Source organism: Xyrauchen texanus, chromosome 24 (genome assembly GCF_025860055.1).
Source record: "Xyrauchen texanus isolate HMW12.3.18 chromosome 24, RBS_HiC_50CHRs, whole genome shotgun sequence".
In the NCBI taxonomy this organism is placed as follows: Eukaryota; Metazoa; Chordata; class Actinopteri; order Cypriniformes; family Catostomidae; genus Xyrauchen; species Xyrauchen texanus.
This window is the reverse complement of record NC_068299.1, coordinates 31,023,858-31,045,966: the sequence shown is the minus strand read 5'-3', so window position 1 is coordinate 31,045,966 and position 22,109 is coordinate 31,023,858. Positions and strand designations below refer to the sequence as shown.

The 22,109-nt window shown below is 37.8% G+C and overlaps 1 protein-coding gene across 2 annotated transcripts in view; it reads left to right on the top strand.

Moving 5' to 3' along the window:
• The window catches only part of LOC127617919 (uncharacterized), a 37,038-nt gene extending 18,168 nt beyond the window's left edge, over window positions 1–18,870 (top strand). The window contains exons 3-8 of one of the 2 annotated variants that reach the window (XM_052090089.1): window positions 2,993–3,157; window positions 9,209–9,377; window positions 10,328–10,455; window positions 12,144–12,265; window positions 16,169–16,272; window positions 17,331–18,870. In XM_052090089.1, coding sequence (XP_051946049.1) covers window positions 2,993–3,157; window positions 9,209–9,377; window positions 10,328–10,455; window positions 12,144–12,265; window positions 16,169–16,262 — 678 coding nt within the window. In that variant the 3' untranslated portion in view covers window positions 16,263–16,272; window positions 17,331–18,870. Of the gene's footprint in view, window positions 1–2,992; window positions 3,158–9,208; window positions 9,378–10,327; window positions 10,456–12,140; window positions 12,266–16,168; window positions 16,273–17,330 lie in introns of both variants that reach the window. The other variant, XM_052090088.1, reaches the window with a different exon arrangement.
• The last annotated feature ends 3,239 nt before the right edge of the window (window positions 18,871–22,109 follow it).

Below are 22,109 nucleotides of genomic sequence, written 5' to 3'. Positions count from 1 at the left end.
ATTCCCTTGCGTCAGTCTTTAACGCAGAACCTATCTCATTGAAAGCAGTGCGCTAGCCGGATGCGTCTGAAGCTGCAGCACAAGTGTCAGTATTTGACCACTCGGGAGGGAGAATGGTTGGTTTGATTCATTTCTGTGATCACTCAAAAAAAATTCACAGAAATCTCTTTGCTGCATTTTCTCATATTTTAAAACGTTTTGGTAACACTTAGGGTAACATACATTAACATTAATTAAATCCATTCATGAACATGAACTAACAATGAACAATATATATTTTTAGCAACCTTGGTTAATGTAAATGTCAACATTTATTAATAAATTAGTTTTCTTTAAAGTTATTAGACATTAACTTTATTAATTAATACATTATGAACTCACATGAATTAACCACAAACAAATGTATTTTTATGAATTAACATTAAACAAGATTAATAAATGCTGTTGGTTCATGATACCTAATGGATTTACTAATGTTAACAATTTCTTATTTTAAGTGTTGCCAATCTTTTAGTATACTAATTAGTGAAAAACAGTATGTAAGACATGCTTTGATTATTTTAGGGTTTTATTGTATTTTTAACTAGATTTTTAAATGTTGAACATTTTGAATCTACAAGTCAACAACAACCAAAATCACTCTTTTAAAACATTTCAGAACAATTTTGTAGATAAATTATAAAATCAGGCATTTAAAATAACAAACACAACAGGCATCTCGACATCATTTAATCCAAACAAGAAGCATGAGAAAAGGTCATGGTCAAGGGAGTAAAAGCGTGATCTGGATCTCACACCGTCAAAAGGAAGTGAGTGATGTCAGCTTTTTAGCTCTCTGTCATGTCTCTATTGTTTAGCTTCTGTTCCATTAATTCTGGGCTTTGGGACTGGATTGGACGTAAGTGGCACGGAAAAGCTTTTTGAGAGGAAAAAAGATAGTGACCTGAACTCACATCCTGCTTTTGTTGGGACACTTTTGGAATGTTAGTGATTATATAAATATTTGTTTTAAATTTCCTTTGATTTGTTTTGGAAAACGTGAGCATCTGCAGCTTTACAGCCGAAGATGGACAAATGAATCAACAAATAAACCAGACCCAGCACCCTTTCCCAGAAATATATTCACACCTCCAAACTAGATTGCTGCAGTTTCAAGAGCAAAATAAATATTCATACTCATTTATTTTCTCTAACTTTGAGCTGTACATTTGCAAGATAATCTCAAGTATGTTTTTCTATAACTTGTGACTTGAACGCCTGGTACAGAAAAATGTACTTAACAGTGTCAGTCTTGTGAATGTGAATGATGTTTAACTCTATTATTATCGGAATATTATCAGATCTGGAATGTGTCAGAATGTTTAACGTAGGTGCAGTGAACTGGTGGGCAAACTGATTTTTGCAATCATTCTAATAGAGTTTTACCAACTCATTAGTCCAAATGTGTTTTCAAAGCTGTAAAAATCTCATTAAGAATTCCTCTGTGATTATAAAAATAGCTTTAGAGTTAAACATTGGTGGAGCTCATCTTGGACAGTGGTGCTTGCATCATTAGTTTGAGTCAGCCTCTTTGTTTTTGGGAAATGGTCCAGCTGAACTCATACAGTCAATGTTTGTGGAATGATCTTGATCAGTTCCTGTAGGAACATTGGCTTTACTGTGTACTCATGAGGACTTTAAGCGAGCCATCAGCTTTCAAACAGTAGGAAGTAGTTCATACTTTTCATGTTTATTTGCAAAACAAAAGTTGCTTAATCCCCTATGGCGAACTTAAGCATTTTCAGTAATTCCCTTATTTACTGCCTACCTATTGTTCAGAGAGGGGTGTCCTTCCCCAGGATTACAGCCTTAGTGTCCTGCATGAATGTGTTTACAGACCTACCTTTTGTTGTCTATAAAAAAAAATATGCATTTTTATGCATTTTGCGGACACTTCTTTTCCAAATGTATTAACAGTGCATTCAAGCTATTATAAGTATGTGTTCCCTGTAGTGATCACTGTAAAATAAGTAGTTGCTGTAAACTATTTGGCCCACTTTTTGGTCAAAAAGTAATGTAACAGATTGTTGTAATTTCTTGTAATCAGATTACAGTTACTGGCTTTCAATTATGTCAATACATTACTTGCATTATTAATTTTTCTATGATAGTTAATATTGTTTTCATGTTATAAATTGTGCTAACGGCAAGTGTTCGCATCGCTTTTTGTGCCAATGGGCCATTTGTTGGCAATTCGTCTCTTTATTTTGCATCACATTTGGTGTGGGGCCTTTACACAGGTTATTTAAACCACATCTATGACTTGATTGTAATGGGGAAGTTCAAGTTTTGTCGTATTGCTCATTTGCAACTTATTTACCATCTACATATGAGCTGCACAACATGTAACAAATCCAAAATAATTCCAAATTGCCATCTATGATTTTCGCTTTTGTTCTAAAGCTTCATTTTGCGAACAGAGGAGAAACATAAAGAAAGCATCTGGGGATCAGACAGTTTAAAACTTAGAATTGGTTGTCATAATTGATAGGACAGTATACTAATTTATGAGTTTCTAATTCATAAAACCATTTAATTGCTCAACAGACATGTCTGGGATTAGTTGGAATACTCAAACGCTGCAAAAACACATTGTAAATAGAAATCTTTGATGCAACAGGCGTAGAATGGAATGCTGTTTTCATCGATTTTCACAATTAGTGGTAATCGTAATCCCAATTAATTTTTCGATTAATTGAGCAGCCCAAACTGCTTTCCTGGGAATCAAACCCTTGACCTTGCTGTCTCTAGCACCATGCTCTGCCAGATATGCTAAAGGAATGTCAAATAACATCAGATAACAAATACAAGACAAGTCTAACAGCTGCTGAGAAATCAGTTCATGTACTGTTATTGGACTGTTCAAGAACCTGGCAGGCAGTGCTGGTCTTCAAGTACTATGTAATGATAGTAACCCATAATGATTTAGTCTCTGTTGTGTCTTCTCAACCAGGTGAATCAGGCCAATCAGTCCAATCCACTGGGCTCTGGACTGGGATACCTGGAGCACATCTGTCAGCTCATAGAAAAGATTGGGCAGCTACAGGAACACAACCTCCGACTACAGAAACAGGTCTGTGGCCTCCAGAAGGAAGGCAGAGTGATCAAAACTAAAGAGGTATGATCAAACAACTACACCACAGAACATTAGAGTCAAGTAATTTGATCTGTATTGTACTTTTCACAACAGATATCATTTCAAAGCAGCTTTACAGGAAATTATGCTATAACCGAAAAAAAGCTGTAAGGCCTTAGAGAGAAATGCATCTTTAAATTCTTATGAATATAGATTCTAATAAACCCAAAAAGGAAACCTTTTAAGCTCTAAAAAGAACACTTTATTCTCAGTTCTCCAGACAACCTTTGAACTGATACTTTTAGGAAACTAGAAACTGACACAATAATCTGTAGAACCTATAATGAAACATCAGTAATTTTTTTAATCTTCATTTTACCATTTTGCCAACTTAAGAATTCTACACAACACAAATGGTTAAGAAGAGTGCTCTTTGCTGAACCTAAGAGCCATTGAAGAACCTTTATTCGAAACCTTAATTTCTGCCTGATTAATAAAAAAAGCATATATCTTCATACATCTCTGTCTAAAGAATTATTTTGAAAGTCTAAGGGCATTGCTGTAGGTATGGGCCAGAGAGATGACAGGAATAGTAACTTTGATTTGTTGTGGGTTAAAACCCGTATTGATGCCTTGGGCAAAGGATTATTGGCCCATACTGTTTCAGTGTAAATGCAGCTGTTTTTAGGCATTTTTGGGTGGTTAGCCGTGATAGATAAACGTGTATTTAATAAAATAGAGCTGCTGGGTTCAATCATCTTTACCCATATACAGATGGCGTAAACATTTCAAAGGACCTGATGTCACTTCACATGGATTTCATTTGGGGATTTTTTGTGTCATGGACAAAAGTCTTTCCTGTGTTTTGTTTGACGGGTCATTTTTAAAGCTCTCTCAGGCATAAAATATGTTTTGTCTGATAAAAGAAATGTTTATAAAGCAGACAAGCACTGATACACACCAAACTAAAATAAATTTGTCAAATTGAATAAACCAAATATGGTAAACTAAAAGGCTTATGTTACAAAGCAATTATTTACCACAAGGGGATATAAAGGAATTTGGGTAAATTGCTCACATTTACAGTAACTGAGTTAAAAACGTGTTACCCTTAAAAATCTGTCCTCAGTGCTGCATTTTTTTCTATTCCAGAACACCTGGCCTTGAATGTTATCACTCCAAAGCCAGGGAGGAAAAAACATTTACATTTACGGGTGTTTTTCTAACACGTCAGTCTTTGTTTTCCACTTGGGATTCATATACCTCTCTTGAATTAGTAGTATAACTCCAAAATGTTGAGGCCAGGAATAGACCCTGCCTTTTCAGTGTGTAAGTGAGAAAGTCCAGGTTAGGTTCAGTGCAAGCTGCAATAAATGGATAAAACCTATATCAAAGAGGAAAATCTTATTGTACATGGCCCAAAATTATTCATGACATATTTATTTGGCTAAAACTTTTTTCTTTTCTTTTTGTTTTTAAATAATATAATCACAAAATATTCCAAAGCCTTGTCTTCTTCGTTGGTAACCTTTGAAGCTCTACTATAGATGAATAACAATCAATGTATACTTTCAAAATGTGGCAGGTCTTAATATAACTCTGTAATGTAGTTGATGGAAAGGAGGAGGCGAGAACCGGCTTGACGATATAAATAATGTTTTAATAATAAACTTAAACAAAAGACAAAACACACACACATGACAGACATGTCTGTAAACTATCTCTCTCTCGTCGCACCACCATCTGCCATCGGCCTTTATCCCTCTCGGAGGCTTAATTAGCCTGATGAGGGACCGGGTGTGTATAATCACGACCCGGCCCCGCCCTCCACCCTGCCACAAACTCATAATCTATTTCATGGCTGAGATGAACACAGCACACATTTTCATTGTGAAGAATTGCGACAAGACAATGTGATATGGAATGCATAATGTATATCCCAGGGTGATGTTCGCTAGAATTTTTACAAGAGTAAAATGCATTTAACAGACCCCCCCTTTGCCCATCCCTAACAAGCCTCCTCTTACTGACTAAAGGCTTGTATGTTGTATAGACATCCTCCTGACCTCTGTATGCAGTACATTTGTATGAGAGCAGTTTTGTTCATGGTTTTTCAGAGAGTCTCTAAACAGGTTCTGTCATGTCGGACCCTGAAGCCAGAAAAAACATCCACCATCACAGTGAGTGAGCACAGTGGGGGCTTGCACTTCAAAATCATCAAAGAAATCGAGAGAGAAAGAGGCAAATGAAAGAGAGAACATTTAAAAAACTTAAGAGCACAAATTCATTTATGAAAACCAAGTGTGCGTTTCTAGTAAACATTTTGCTTCAGTCCTTTTTTAGAACCGGTTCTATGTTCCAAAAATATTTATTTAAAATTATAATAATGTAAACTAATTATTTTAATGATATTCGGTTCTGTTACTGATTCTTGACCATCTGATTTGAATGTGTACAGAACTCCAAACTAAAATACACTGCTTCTTGAACTGCTATATAGCAGGCAAATCTATAGCACCTCGGCAAAGGAAATTAAGTTTGAGTTGTGAGTAAAAAAGTATATACATGTCTACACATAGATTGTGTGATCAGCGAGCTGAATTCACTACTGTTCACTCACTTTACAAGACGCATTGATGTTGGATCATACGGCTCGTTTCCAACGGCTTTCTCTTCTCTGCACGCCAGTGCAGTCTATGCCCCTGGAAGTTTCGACAGCCCTTCCTAAAAGAGCATATTCCTCTAAAAGAGTACACATTGGTGTTGAAAGTCTTTTTAAAGATGCATCTTTATAAAGATGCCTTTCTGCCTCTGTGTTGTTCCTGGATGCGGCAGATATCTCTCCGCCTCTGACAGTCATAGGCGTTGCCTCGTGTGTCTGGGTCGCGAGAAAAAGGAAATGCCACTCCAGCCAAACCCCCTGCTTTGCACCTTATTCCCACGGGATTGATGTCGACCCAGCTAACGATGGAGGCGATTTGGGGACTTCAGCGGGCGCGGTTTCACCGGGTACTTTCCCACGAACCACCCCGATGTGAGACCGCCTCACAGTCTGTCTGAGTTCTCCTTCGGACCTCCCCAGGTGGAAGATGACATTGCCGCTGCATTGGAGAGCGGTGCGGCATCTGATGCAGAGGACTCGACTGGGCTGCCACCTTCGGGTCTGCCCGCCCAGTCTGAAGCTGATGCGCAGATGTTCGACATGCTTGCCCGGGCCACTGTGAGTGTGGGGCTGGACCAGAACCCTCCATCCTCCCCTCAACCCTCACAGCTAGATGACTGGTTTCTTGGTTTGGGGTGCCGCCCAAAGCCATGCCTCCCCCAGTTCCTTTCTTCCCGGAAGTGCATGATGAGATGACTAGGTCGTGGAGGGCACCTTTTACTGCCCAAAACCTTCCTCCTCTTCCGCTCTCACTACCCTAGGCAATGGAGCGGCCAAAGCACTGAAAGATCTGCACTTGAGTAGTCCTGCTGCAGGAACTGGGCTCAGCAACTGGGCTCAGCAACCCTCCGGGCCACGAAGGTCACAGCACAGGCACTTGGACAGGCAATGACCACACTCATGGTCCAGGAATGCCATCTGTGGCTTAACTTGGTCGAGATGCGGGACACCGACAAGGCGCATTTCCTCAATGCTTCCATCTCCCAGTTTGGCCTATTCAGTGACACCGTTGAAGACTTTGCCCAGCAGTTTTCGGCGGTGCAGAAGCAGACTGAGGCAATTCAACATATCATGCCTCTGCATCATTACACCTCAGCCAGAGCCCCATCTGCTCGCCGAGGGCGTCTCCCTGCATCTACAAAACAACAGGCAGCTCCGCCTCAACCTGGGCCCAGCTTTCAGCCACCACGTAGAGCGCCTCACAGGAAGCGGACGCCCCCCCCCCATCTCCAGAACCTCTTCAAGAACCCGGAAGGCTCCTAAGCATTCCTGAGATGGGTGACCCAAGTATTGAGAGGTCCACCCTGGAGCTGGTGAAAAGACCACTCCATCCCCCGGTGGAGGGCCAGACGGAGAATCTTGCTTTTCATTATTTTCTTTTGCCGTACCCACATCTTCAATAAAAGAGCAATTTCCTCATTCCTTGGGTCACCTAGCCGGCCCATGCCGTTCTCGCGGCAGCCCGGCACTGAATATTTACAGTCACGCCAACTTGGATGTAGACCCTTTGCCTCCACGACCGCGACTGCATCGTTCACGGAACCCTGGCTGGCATTCTTATGAGTCTAGAAGACGCCTTCATAGGACCTCCTCCTTATTCGCAGTCCCGCCCCCTGCCGGGTACGTGGAGCAAGGTAAATGCTTGATATGATATGTCGTGAATGATGTGATAGAGCCTGTCCCTCCAGCCAAGATGAAGGAGGGTTTCTATAATCTTGGACTTGCGAGTTCTCAACCGGGCCTTACACCGTTCAAGATGCTCACACAGAAACATATTTTAACATGCGTCCGGCATCAAGATTGGTTCGCAGCGGTAGGCCTGAAGGACGCTTACTTCCAAGTCTCAATTCTGCCCAGACACAGACACTTCTTAAGGTTTGATCGAGGGCTGTGCGTATCAGTACAAGGTCCTCCCCTTCGGCTTATCACTGTCCCCTCGCATCTTCACGAAAGTTGCAGAGGCAGCCCTTGCCCCGCAAAGGGAAGTTGGTAAAGCTGAAGAATAATCTCTTTGCTCTCAGTACAAACCATTGGATAAACACATTCAGGAAGCACCTTATCAATCTGACTGGCATTCCGACTATAAGAAACAATGTCCACTGAATTTCAGTGGCTAAATGTTCCATGTATGCAAAACCAGGTCTTATCTTATACAGTAAGTATATTTAAAAAGCCAATGCAAGGCTCTCAATCATTTTTAATAAGCACTACCCAAAATATTTACAGTGTAAATTAGGTTGGCAGGCAAATATTTTGCAACTATAAGAATAATTGGTAGACGTAATGCTGTAAACCCTAAAATTTCTGTAAAAACGATTTAAACAACTTTACAGCTCAAATAATACACAAGTTTTAACATAGAAATTAACATAAGTCCTTTTATAAAATTATACGCTTCACATTTCCCCATTCACTTCCATTGTAAGTGCCTCACAGTAACCTAGGGATGATAAGAAATTATTTTTGTGGTCATCAACATTATGCCACAAATGCTGTCGATTGAGCTACACATGTATTGAACCTGGAATATTCCTTTAAATTAAGGCAGCAATGCGAATAAATGTAGAGCAAATGGAAAAATTAAGAAGAATCTCTCGTGTGTGTCTCCTCCAGAGTTTCAGAGGTGATCTAAACTGTGCCCAGATTCATCAAAATACCAAAGTCTGCAATCAAAAGTCACAAATCTCAACATGAACTCAAATCAGATTGACCAAACTATCTGAACTCCGCTATGAACATTCATTTAGCACTATACATGTACAGTATGTCCACAAGTGTCTACTTTATGTATATTTGTATTTCTCTTTTGAATTTTTGGGAAACATCTGAGACAAAGTTGATAACTGATATTTCAGATGAACCAAGCACATGTAATATAAATCCAGTAAGATCAGTTAAAGTGAGATTTGGGACTAACCCTAATTGTATTGATTTCTTTTACACACAAGAAATTTAATATGAACATTTGTGAAGTAGGAGAGTTACCCAAAATTATTGAAATGGCTTTTTAAAACTTAAATAAAATTCTACAACCCTTTTTTAAATGTGTTTGCTTTCCCTTTTTTAGTCAATGCATGTGTTTGAGAGCTCTGGTGATTTCTCACTTGCAAAAATCTGAAACAGATGTCTATTCAACGGGCCAAGTATGTGCTATTTTAGAGTGATGTCCTTGACCCATGGGCGTGAACATCAACAAATTGAATTTAGATTTCATTAAGTTAACTCTTCTATTCCAAATGGCCACATTTCCCTTTTGTTCTGTGGTGCTTCACCTATTCAAAACATAAAGCCCTTGTTGGTATCTGTCCATAAATTAATAAAATAGATACCAAGAGTTGGAAGGACTTATAGTGACTAAGTGAATAAATCAAATTCCCCCAGTTTTATGAGACAATTTCTTAATTCTCAACTCTAGTCCGTCTCTGTTTCAGGACTTTTTCCTGCAGCACTGTAGCTGTGGAGCAGCCAGTCTGGCCTTTCAGGAACTTAGGAGACACTTTCGCAGTGACCACTACAGCCTGACGGCATCAAATGGCACGCTGTCCGACCTCACCACAATCCCTGAGGTTACACACATCCCCCTCAGGGCAGCCATGAGAGGTCAGTGTGCAAACACACCTGGAGCGTACATTAGGATTAATCTGTGTTTACACTGCCTAAAAGACTATTGTCAAGGCTTATCTATGTCTAATAGTAATTTAATAATGGAATTAAGTTATATAATGAGATAGTTAAACTAGAAAAATGGATGGATGGTTGGATGGTATTTGCGGGACCTGTGAACAACTCATTAGGGAGACTCTTAGTAAAAGATTATGTTACTATAACTAAACACTTTAATGAATGAGTCAAATAACTCTCGTGTTGCTCACATTCTACCCCAATGAGATGACAAAGTGCTGTGAGACCACACATTAATCTCATGAGTGTCATGTAAACACCTTTGCTGTCCACTCAGCACCAAAGTCATATTTATCCTGGTTTGTTTGCCTATCTCATGTTTCGTCAGGTGGGCGGGTGACTAAACATTAGTCTGTGGGGAAAAGGGAAATTAATACTTAAGCGATAGGTGGAATTTCTGGTATTCCACACAGAGAGGAGAAACATATCTCAGGGATTCTGGATTCTTGGTGGGCGAGAAACCAGAGCTAATGAATGTGTCAGTGTGTGTATGCACCCTTGAGTGCATCTAAAGTCTAGGCTGAAGATTAAAATCAACACGTCATAATAGCTCTTTCCTCTAGTACTCACTGCTGAGAAACCATGTTCCGAAAAACCTGCGACAAGAGGAAACACATTCCGACCTTGAAAACCCTCCAAGTTTTAGACAAAAATTACATAACTCTGCACTGCTCAGATACTCTGGTCTGGAATGTCACAAACACAAGAAAGCAGTGTGATACAAATAGTAAAACGTTACTGTGCTGTTATGCTAAATATCAGCACTATTGGAATGCCACTTGGCCAATCACGACAGAGGACTGGAACTAAATGTTGTAGAAATGTCAGTGTGTGTTTGTGACAAAGCTTTGTAACTTTTTCTTGTACAGATGGTGAAGTGGACTGCCAATCAGCTCTTCCCTCCTGGAAGCGAGATCTGAACAGGAGGAGCTACACAGAAGGAGAGGCCAAGTTCCTGAGTGACAGTGCTGAGGTCCTCTCTGCTCCTCACAGACGAGTGAGTCAGTCCAACTTTAACACACTTTCACTCTCTAATTCACTCTGACAGTCACACATCATTTAACACTTGGGGGAAATGGAATTATAGCTAATGTTTGGTCTCACACATGCTTTCCTCATGTAAATATTCTCATAAATTAAATATGGTTCGAAGAAAATAATTGTGATTTTTGGTCCATGGACCTTAAAACGGATGCTGTGAGGTATAGAAGTACAGTCCACTCAATGTGTTGTACTGTTGTGTACCTTAGTGTTGATTGTTCAGCCAGAAAAACATTAAAAACCTATCTAAAAAATGTCTTTCTATAGAAAACATGGCTTATGAGGAATAGTTCACCTGAAAATGTAAATTATGTCATTATTTACAATTAGGGCTGTCAATTTAATGTGTTCATTCAGTGAGATTAATTATATAAAAAATCAAGCATTAATAATCATGTCCTTGGACTGTAATAAGAAATATTCCTTGCATTGGATCAATTTAATCTTGAGGTACCACCTGTTTTCAGCAGTGGGCAGTAAGCTGAACTCCAGCTGTATAGGCAATGTGCAGCTGTACAGACAACAAACCACACACAGGCTTGCTTGACACTAGCAACAGCACAAGAACACTTCTTGGGGTCAAACATAGCTTGGAGCGCAATTCTGAATGCAGGGATCTTGAGACGTGTTTTTCAAAGTTTCAACCTACGTTTAACTTGAAACAGTGACCTAAAAACACTGTACTTATGACGCAACCAAAGTCAGATGCTCTAAAAGCGTGATTCTGACACAAGAGTGCATTGACATGTGAAATGGATTTCAATGGACTGTATGCCAATAACAGGCTTATGTTCAATAATATGGAAATAAATATGTTGAATTCTAAAGCCACTTTTTTGTATTGTCTTATCAATGGTTTACTCATCTGAAACAATAATGTAATGCATTTAAATTACTTAAATTATTATATAATATAGGCCCTGCGATGGACTGGCGACCTGTCCAGGGTGTCCCCCGCCTTTCGCCCAATGTTAGCTGGGATAGGCTCCAGCCCCCCGCGACCCTGTACACAGGATAAGCGGTTGACGATGGATGGATGGATATAATATACTGCATATTTTATTAATAATTATTTAAATAGAACTATTTATAATTATTTAATAATTATATATAAAATTATTTTAGTTTGAGTGCCTTTCAGCATTTATTTATGCAATTAATTGTGGTTAATTCAGTGAATTATGCGGCATAAGATGTAATTAATTCAATTACAAATTTGTATCGAATGACAGCCCTATATTACTTGTGCACCTCATACCAAGTGAATCCATATGATAGTTATGTGTGAGAAACAGACCGAATTTTAAGTCATAATTTACTGAAAATCTCATTGCTTTTTCTAATTTCTTGATTGATAAATTTTGAGATTTTCAGTAATTAATTAAATTACATTTTCTGAAATTAGATTTTTATAAACGATTTACTATCGAATCTCAATCTTCATTCTGCATATTCAAACATGGTGTCAGTTATGCAAAAAAGAACCCTTTAATGAGATTTCAGAGTTTGTATAGAATGGACGGTACTTCTATCCTCGTTTTCATTTTTGTCAAATTAAATACGCCGTCGACCTTGACTAAGTTTCATTGGTGTTAAAAAATGCTTTCACATCAAACTTACCATCATATCTTTATTTGTCAGCAGTTGAGTGAGAACTATACTTGGGGAAGAGTGAAGGAACTGGTAAAGATGACCAAATTGAGGAACCAGAGCAGGCTGGGATTATCATCTAGCTCCCTGAAGAGATCCTGTCCACAGCTCTACCGGTACTTCATTCATTAAGACATATAATGTATCATAATATTTTAGGAGATTCAGTTCATTAACATGCCAAAAAATTTCCAGATTTTGATCTTCCCCTGTAGGCTGCACTAATGATGCTTTCTAAATAAACAGAATATTTATTTATTATCAAAAGTTATGTGAAGTTTAATCCACATATTTCACAGATTCTTCGTTCTCATAATAAAAAGTCACTTGAAATTAATTTAACTTAAATGAATTTAAACTAAAGCACACTTCTCTGTTTGCTTGCTCCCATGGGGCCACAACAGCAACTTCTGGGAAACTATATCACAAACACAAGTAGTACTAATGGGCCAGTCTTTTGATGTTATGACTCATTATGTTTCCATGTGATGCAAGATAAGACTCTGTGCACACTGAAACTGTAAACTGCTTGCTTTCTAATCTCTTCTGTACACTACCTCCTCTTGAATATCTTGACACTAGACTCATGGGGTTGTCAGTGACTGGCACCACATTGTATGAATAAGCAGAGAGCATAACACTTATTAGGTTTTGGATCTAATTTATGGGATTTTGTGAACATCACTAAATCTCAATGTTTGTATGCTGTAGCTACAGTGCCGTGCAAATGTTTTAGGCAGTTGTGCAAAATGTTGTATAGTGAGGATGTTTTCAAAAAATAATGCCATGAGTAATTTTTATGTATTATTCAATGAACTTCATACAAATTGCAGTTAACACAAAGCTATTGTATGGCTAAAGAAGAGTTGGGATATAGCTCATTATTCATATGTAATACTTGTAATGTGCTCTTTTATCATTTATGGAGTTCAGTAGTGTCTGTCTCCTTTTACTTTTTTTGTATTAAAATGAGCACCACAGAGATTCTGCTAAACTACTATTTTCAGGTTCCATGGAAGAAAGAAAGCCATTCAGGTTTGGAACAACATAAGCTTCAGTAAATTATGTTCCAATCATTTTTAGGTGAACTATCCCTTTAAGGGTTTAGAAGTCAAGGAATCTAGTGGGAGTAACACAGGTTTCCTTGCCCCTCAACCTATTCCATAAGTGAGCTGTGATCCTACACACACAAGGTTGGCACAGACTCAGATGAATTGTTACAGGGCTGCAGTGTCAGGTCAGAAGTACTGTATGCTTGTGGGAGTGGGAGAATTCCCCATATATTTCAACCATTTGTTGAGGTATGGGAGCCACGCTGATTGTGTTCTCCTTCCAAGAACAGATATATACTGTTGGATATTTCCTAGATTATATTTATGGATTGGTAGTTCTTACAATAAGCTGATCGAAAATTGGCTCTGTGGCTCTGTTTTCTCATATCATAAACAGGGTGTTGCGTAAGTGCAGATGATCCATTTGAAAACGAGGTCAGATATTCCTCCATAAGTTAAAAGACAATTAATGGGGCTTTAACATTAACACTGGTGCTATCTAGAAGTTATGTTATACTTAGTGAGTCATTTTTAAACAGCAGTGTCTAACACCCTTATTCCAGCACAAATGTGCCAAATTCTTGTAAAATAATTTTACAATGTTTTCATCCCAATTTAAACATATTTTGAGGCAGGAAGTTTTGTCAGGACAAAGTTGTGGCAGGCTCATCGTGTTTTTTGTTGTTGCTGTTTTTTTAATAACCAATAGGCTCTAGTGACGTCACAGCAATGAACCATGTTTGTTACTTTCTGGTGGTTTTAGGAGGAGGAAAATCAACAAAAGTTTATTTAGTCAACTTTTAGGTGTACACAGTGCTGGGTAGATTACATTAAAATTGCAATCTGGTTCTGATTACAATTTAATTGGCTAAAATTGTGATCAGTAATGTAATATCTTGGGTTTTATTTTTAAAGTTATCTAATCTGATTATTTTTGGATTACCTCTCACGTAAGAGCTTATTTGATGTCACATGCATTAAAGTAGGATAATTTATACTATTTTGATATAATGCTGCTTAAATGCATTTAAGAAAACTTCCTTAATTAATCAAAATGTGAGAATTTATATGTTTTTTTTTTTTTTTTTTGTGGTTCACTTGTATTTTTGGCCATGATAGCAGAAAAAAAATGGTGTGAACTATTCTTATTTAGAAGAGGATTTTTAACCTATTGTCTTCCAGGTTTTACATTTTTTTGTCCAAACTTCCATAATCAATAATTGGTGAAAGTCTCTGGATATGATGTAGACATAGTATTTCTTATAAAAAAGCCCAATCTAGATCCATCAATATTAAACAATTATCGGCCAATTTCAAAACTACTCTTTTTATCTCAAATCAGAATGTTGTTTATTGTCAGCTTTCCCTTTTTGAAATGGAAATTGCATTATCTTTTATAAATTTCCATCTGGTTTTAAAGCACAAAACAGCACAGAGAGTCCTGAGATTGTATAATGACCTGTTGCTGTCTGTTGATTCAGGGATTTGTGAAATCCTAGTCCTCCTTGATCTTAGTGCCACTTTCGACACTATAGATTATGGAATTTTGCCAGAGTGGTTAAGACAGTGGGCAGGGATTCAAGAGACTCTCCTTAAATGGTTTTCCTACTATCTGGAAGAGAGAAAATTCTCAGACAAATTGGGAAATTATTCTTCCTCGTCTGTACCCATTACCTGCAGGGTTCCTCAAGGCTCTATTCTGGGCCCAGTTTTCTTTTCTTCATGTACTTCCTTTGGCCCAAATTTGTCAAAAACACAACATACAACCCCTGGCAAAAATTATGGAATCACCAAACTTAGAGGATGTTCACCCAGATTTTTACTTTGTATCAAATAAACATATTTGGGGTTGTATCCTACCCTGTTATGCTGATGATACTCAGCTTTATCTCCCTCTAAAGTCAGGTGAAAATTCTGCTTTACATTCACTGTTTCACTGTTTTAATGATATCAAAAAGTGGATGGACTTCCTCCAGCTAAATAGATTAAACCTATAATTAATCATCTAGGGCCCCTCGCCTCTAATATGCGCAATCAAGCAAGGAATCTTGGCGTGGTTCTCAATTCTGATTTAAAGTTTGATAAACATAAATTGTCACATCTGCTGCTGGCTTTTGACTCAATTTTTTCCATTTGCTACCCATTAAATTTAGAATTGATATAAGATTTTTGTGTCTGCATGGTTTGGCACCTTCTTACATTGCTGAACTCTTTCAAAAATATCAGACTTCTAGACCTCTAAGGTAATTTCCCTTAGGTATTCTTTTAACCATCCCTAAGTCCCATCTAAAAACGAAAGGGGATCGTGCATTCTCTGTAGCAGCTCCTCACTTTTGAAATAATTTGCCTCTCCATATCAGATCCTGTACCATAGTTGATGCTTTTAAATCTCATTTAAATCTAATTTCTTCCTAGCCTATTACTGTGCGTAATGTGTGTATTTATTTGTTATTATTATTGCTATTGTATTTATGTTTTCTGCATGTGCATGCTGTTGTTTTAATAATTATTTGTTTTTGTTTCCTATTATGAAAAGCACTTTGGTCAACATGTTGTTTTAAATGTGCTATAAAAATAAATTTGATTGATCGATTGATTTCAAAGCTGTACACCTTTCATAACTTGCATAATTACTCATAATGAGAAGGCATCGTGTACATCACGTAGGTAGATTTAGAATACAAAAATAGAAGGTTTAAGAAAAGATAATAAGAGCGATCAATAAATTATGAACAATTTTAAATGTATTTTAAAATGTAATTTAATTTAATTACACATACATAATTTTTGTAATCATGATTACATAATCCAGATTACATGTAATCCATTACTACCCAGCAGTGGGTGTACACTAGCATGTGGATGGACTTAAAGCTAACAGACATGGAGTTAAAGCCAACTTTTTTGATATTTTTAAAATTTTGATTTCATGAGGTGTTGTTCAAATGGGTTTTGATCTCTTCACAGACCTGATATGATGTCGGCAGAGCGGCCCAGGATAAATCGGAACTCCATGATCACTCTGGGCCATCACAAACTGAACTATCTTTGGCCCCAGTAGTATCATTCCGGTAAGAAAATATATTTTAAGCCAATTCCCGATTAAATAAATAGGGAGTCTCTATAGTCAAGCCAGTGGACACTAATGCTTGTTACATTGAAATAAATACATGATATCTGATTGGTAAAGCATGGCAATAACATCAAGGTCATAGCTACATTCCCTGGGATGCACATTGACTAAACGTTTCCTGGAATGCACTTTATTGCACTTTGAATCAAACTGTCTGCAAAATGCCTAAATTCTCTATAAAATGTAGCTACAAGCAGCACTTATGGGGCCAAGCACATACACTGCATTAAGGATGGAAACAATTAAAAGATAGCAGAATTATTATTTCAATAATGTCAATTATTATGGCAATAATTTCAAAGGTTATGACCAGATATAAGCACAAATTACAATGATCAGTAAGTGACCGTGTCATCAACTTTATAGATATGTCCAAGTCAGGATGAAAATAATGTCAACCAAATTTTGTTTAAATATGCCACAGCAGTGTTGAGATACAGTCTTATTTTCTCTTTTGTGTTGGTGCATCAACTTCACTGCACCTTTACTTAAGAAAAAGACCCTAGCATTCAAAAATACATTTCATATTGGTATGAAGGTTATTTAGTGCCAACTTTGCTAAAGATTGCACAAAATGTGTAGGAGCAATACCAAAAACTGGTTTGTTTAGATGTTCAAATGTTATGAGCAGAAGAAAAAGTCACATTTGGCCTATTGTAGGTATTAGAGGGTTGGTCTGGGGGATCTCAAAGTTGTTCACATGACTATTCAGATCCACTCCCAACAGTGTGCCAAATTTCACAACTTTTTACCATATAGTTCAATGGGCTCCCATAGACTTCCATGGCAGAAGAAGAAAAGGTCAGAACTAATATAAAAAAGGAACAATAAAACCAGTGCTTGACCCCTAATGAGATCTGTTCCAGGTCAATTGTTGTTTTTAGCACTGCTTGGACAGAAGAGCTCTATCTTTCACTGTGTTGTTTCAGTAGAGCTGATATCATCCACACAGTGAACAGGCAACATGTTAACTCTCAGCTTTTGTTTTCTCATCAGACAATGAGCAGATGGCCTGCACTGTGGCAGCTTTTCCATAAAATGAAGCACAAAGTGAGGATTTTTGGGCATAAAGAGTGCATGAGGTGAAAAGCTGAGAAAATGAACCTGATTGGATGAGTAATGATGGAAAAAAAATGTTGGGATTGTTTGTACATAGGAGACATGTTTATATGTTGGTGGAAATGTAAAGTTGACCCAATGATGGGGCTTGTTTGTACGACATGGCATTTCTATACATGTCATTTATTCATATGTAAAAAGCACTCATTAGCTAAATCAACTAATGAAACACCATTAAAGGCTACAAAGACAAGCATTTTAAGAATGCGATTTCAGACAAAGGGAATAATGGCATACAGTACTCTATTGTAAATATCTTTTATGGAACAATTTATCAGATGTACCATTTGTAAAATAGTTGCAATAAACTCTGATGACAACAAATGTTGAACATGCATGATATACCTATGATACAGATACTTCTTGGAGAAGAATTTGACTTTGGACCACTATTATAACTGCCTTGTGTAAGTGTGTATATACATATGTCACAAATATGTGCTTTGAATCAATGAATCATGGAACATTTGTATGCATGAAAGTCGAAAAGGGGCACTCCCATGTCTGAATTCCTACATGCACAGTCATATATAATTTTAATGATGGGGCTTATGATAACACATACTTGACACATCCTGTATGCTGCTCGCCTATCTGATGTTATATAATGTTAGTGACCTTTCTCCTCCCTAAACATTAAGGAATGCAAAGTGTATGAACCTGAAATATAATCTTTAACTATGATTTTACAAATGCCCCTCCAGATGCCTAGGAAATATCAGTCTAAAGATACAGTATAAACTGTCCCAATTAAAAAGTATCAAATACAAGACAATGTGATAAATGCTTTTACTCAACTAAGTGTAATGTTTTATGCTTGGATAGAAAACTACAGGCTAGAAGCAATGCACTCTACTGTATAATACCAACATATGGGTTGTACGGCTAATCCACAGTAAAACCAACAAGTTAAGCTCAGAAAGTGAGAAATGCTTCATTTTATCTGAGTGTTGTGTACTATTGTAGTGCTGTCTTTGTTGCAAGTTGAGTGAGTGAGGTACTAAAAGTCTGATGTGTAGCCTGGATAAAGTCTATTAATTAAATTATTTTACAGACCACTTGCAATCTTCCATGAGAAACATGTGAAACATTTTCTAATGAAAGAGCATAAACGTTTGTAACATGATATTGCTTTGGCCAGGCAAGTGTAACACAAAGTGGCCTTTTTTATGTGCGCTTGACAAATTGTTTTATACATTAGTCAGTGTTTTCTCCTAAGCAAGAGGTGTCAATCAGTGTGTAAAATGAATGAGAGCTGATGTAAAGAAACCTTCTTGTCTGTCAGGACAGAAGACAAGACAAAGGATTTGTATACAGTATGTCTTTTGTATTGTAGCGTACCAAATGGATGGAATAATTCAATATGCATATTGTGTTGTTTTTCAAAGTTATTTTTAATAAATAAAATTTGATATTTCTGAATAATCGATGTTTCATTTTATTTTGGATAAATAATGCAAAATTACAGAGATCTCAGAAACAGTATAGGTGCCAGCAACTGACACTGAACTAAAAATTAACAAGTAATTTTATGTCAAGATACATTCAGCAAAGGACAATACTGAATACTGATACTGACTCAGAGCATAGACCTTATTCATGCTAGTGCCATCATTGATTTACCATCACTTCAAGGCAGGGGTGGACTGGCCATCAGGAGAACCAGGACTTTTCCTGAAGGGCCGGCTGCAAAACAGGGACAAATTGGCCGAGATAAGCTGAAATGGGCTGCCGCATGGCTAAAAAGATGTTCATATATTGAATAATTATTTATTGGTCGTTGATGCATTGGGAGATGAATGGCCTGCTGCATGGAAGAGATTGTTTTATACTTTACCGAATCAAGGAGAGACAATGGAGGAAGCTATTGAGGTTTTGAAAGCATAATTTATTCCTCAACTGAATGTAATTGAAAAACGACATGCTTTTACAAAACGAATCCAAGCACCTGGGGAAACAATTCTACAATATGTGACTTCTGTCCGGGATTTAGCAGCCACAAATGAGTTTGCTTCTAATCTTATTGAAATGATGTGTGACCAATTAGTAGAAATATGGCCAGTCACCGTATTAGAGAACGATTGTTGTTAGAGACTGACTTGACTCTCAGTAAAGCAATTACTATTGCTACTCAAATTGAGGCTGCTGGTGAACAAGTTAAAACCATTTCAGATCAGAATCTGGTGCCTGTGCAAGCAATACAAGGAAAAACTATGGAGCTGTCAGTCAGTATCGACATAAATACTCTGTGTGTGTAAAGCTCTCTGCTTTCTCTAAGTCTTCTAAGACTACTTCATTGGCTCGTGCATGTTATCGTTGTAGATCGACAAACATCTTGCAGATTGTTCTAGATAACCTGCTGAAAAATGCAATAATTGTCAAATGTTTGGACATTTTTCAAGAGTATGTTGCTCGCAGCAAGCATGCACTGTACTTGAAATTGAATTGCCTGAACTTCAAATTCTTTACATGCAAGATGTTTTAATTGACAAGAAGTGCACTGCTGCAATTACTACTGCTTCTGCTTCTGTACCTGTGGAGTTAATTGTGGATACAGGTTCCTGTTTCTCTTCTGCCAAAATCTGTGTATGAGACACATTTTAAAAAGGATTACTTGTTGCCTCCTGCTAAATTGGTGCCATATTCCCAGAACCCAATACCAGAGCTTGGTTGCTTGCCTGTTACTGTCACCCAGGATGATGTTAACTGCAAGACATAAATTTTTATAGTTGAGTTTGGCACTGCTCTTCTTGGAAAGGATTTGATTAATGGACTGCATCTCCGCTTTGACGGTTCTTCTATTCTGTCAGAATCTGCTCAATTGTCAGCTCCTATAATGCGCCTTTCTGCTTCAATGCCTGTTGCTAAGCTGGGACGCGCAAAAGATTTCCTGCATAAGGTAAAATCTCTTCAAATGTTACACCTGTATGCCAGAAACTCAAACGCTTACCTTTGTCAGTGAAGAACTTCAACGTCTTCTTGATTTGGGTGCCATTGAGAAAGTGGGTTTCACCAGTTGTAGTGGTGCAGAAAAAGTCAGGTGGCATTCCCATGCGTGTAGATCTACGAAAATCCAACAAAGCTGTTATTACAGACAGTTATCCTTTTCCACACATTGAGGAATTGTTGTCTAAGCTATGTGGAGCAACTGTCTTTTTTACAATTGACTTGGAGAGTGCTTGCTTTTTAGCTTCCATTACTCGAAGAAAGCCATGATTTTACTGGATTTGTTTTACTCTTGAAGGCCTATTTAGGTTTGTTGAGCAACTTTTAGCCAAATGTCAGCATCTTCTGCATTCCAAAAACAATTTATCAACTGTGCTGCATGGATTGCCAAATGTAGCCAACTACCTGGATGATATTATTGTTTGGGGTCATACTCTGTGTGAACATGACTGCATGCTCAACACAGTTGTTCAAATGTATACAGAGTGCAGGTCTTCAACTGAATACTTCGAAATGCCAATTCAATAATACAAGTCTACACTTCCTGGGTCATACAGTGTCTGCGCAAGGTGTTTATCCAGATGAGGATCATAATAATGCAATGCTTCATGCACCGATTCCTACACATGCACATCAACTTCGTTCCCTTCTTGGATTGTTATCATGGTACAGCAAGTTTATTCAAAATGTTGCTACTGTGATAGAGCCAGATAGAGTGAAAGGAGTTGAATTCAGCTGGTTGGAAGAGGCTCAGAAAAGTTTCAACACTGTTAAAATTCCTGCCTTGGCATTATTTAACCCTATTTGCCTATTGTGGTTTCATCTGATGCCTCAAACTATGGGCTAGGTGCTGCACTGGCACAAATTCATGAAGATAAGGCTGAACGCATCATTGCATTTGCTTCAAGGACTTTGTCAACTGCTGTATTCAGTTGTGAGTATTAAACGATTGAAAAGGAAGCCTTAGCATGTGTCTGGGCTGTTGAAAAATGGAGAATCTACATTTGGGGTAGAACATTTATATTACATACTGATCATCAAGCTTTAACAGTGCTTCTGTCTTCCAAAGGCACAGATTGCACTGAAATGAGAATTGCACGCTGAGCAGCATGACTATTTTGTTTTAACTATGAAGTGACTGACAGTCCTGGTTCTCAAAACCATATTGCTGATTGTTTGTCTCAAGTACCTTTGCCAGCTTCTGAAGAGGACCTTTCTGATGCATACCCAGAATATGGTGCATTCTTGTCTTCTGAAATATCTGCTCTATCTCTGATTGAGTTTGCTTCTGCCTCTGCATCATGTTCAGAATTGACTTCATTATGTGCACAGATTAATCATCGATGGCCTTCCTCATCAACTGCTGTGGATAAAGATTTACACCCATATTTTCAAGTGAGGAATAATCTGAGTGTACAAAAGGACAATGTATTCAGATGATCACATCTTGTTGTTCCTGTTTCACTACAGCACATATTGGTGAATCTGGCCCACGAACGTCATCAAGGAATTGTGCGTACAAAGCAGAGCCTTCGTGAACTCGAAGTGGTGGCCAGGTATTGATTATTTGTTCAAGGAACAAATTAAAAACTGTCAGGTTTAATTTAGGATTTAGTGAGGAATGTATGATTTTGTTAAGTAATGGGGGAATAAGTTGTGTCTTTGTATTATTGATTATTGTCCAGAACAGGGTGCTATGGGTTAATATGC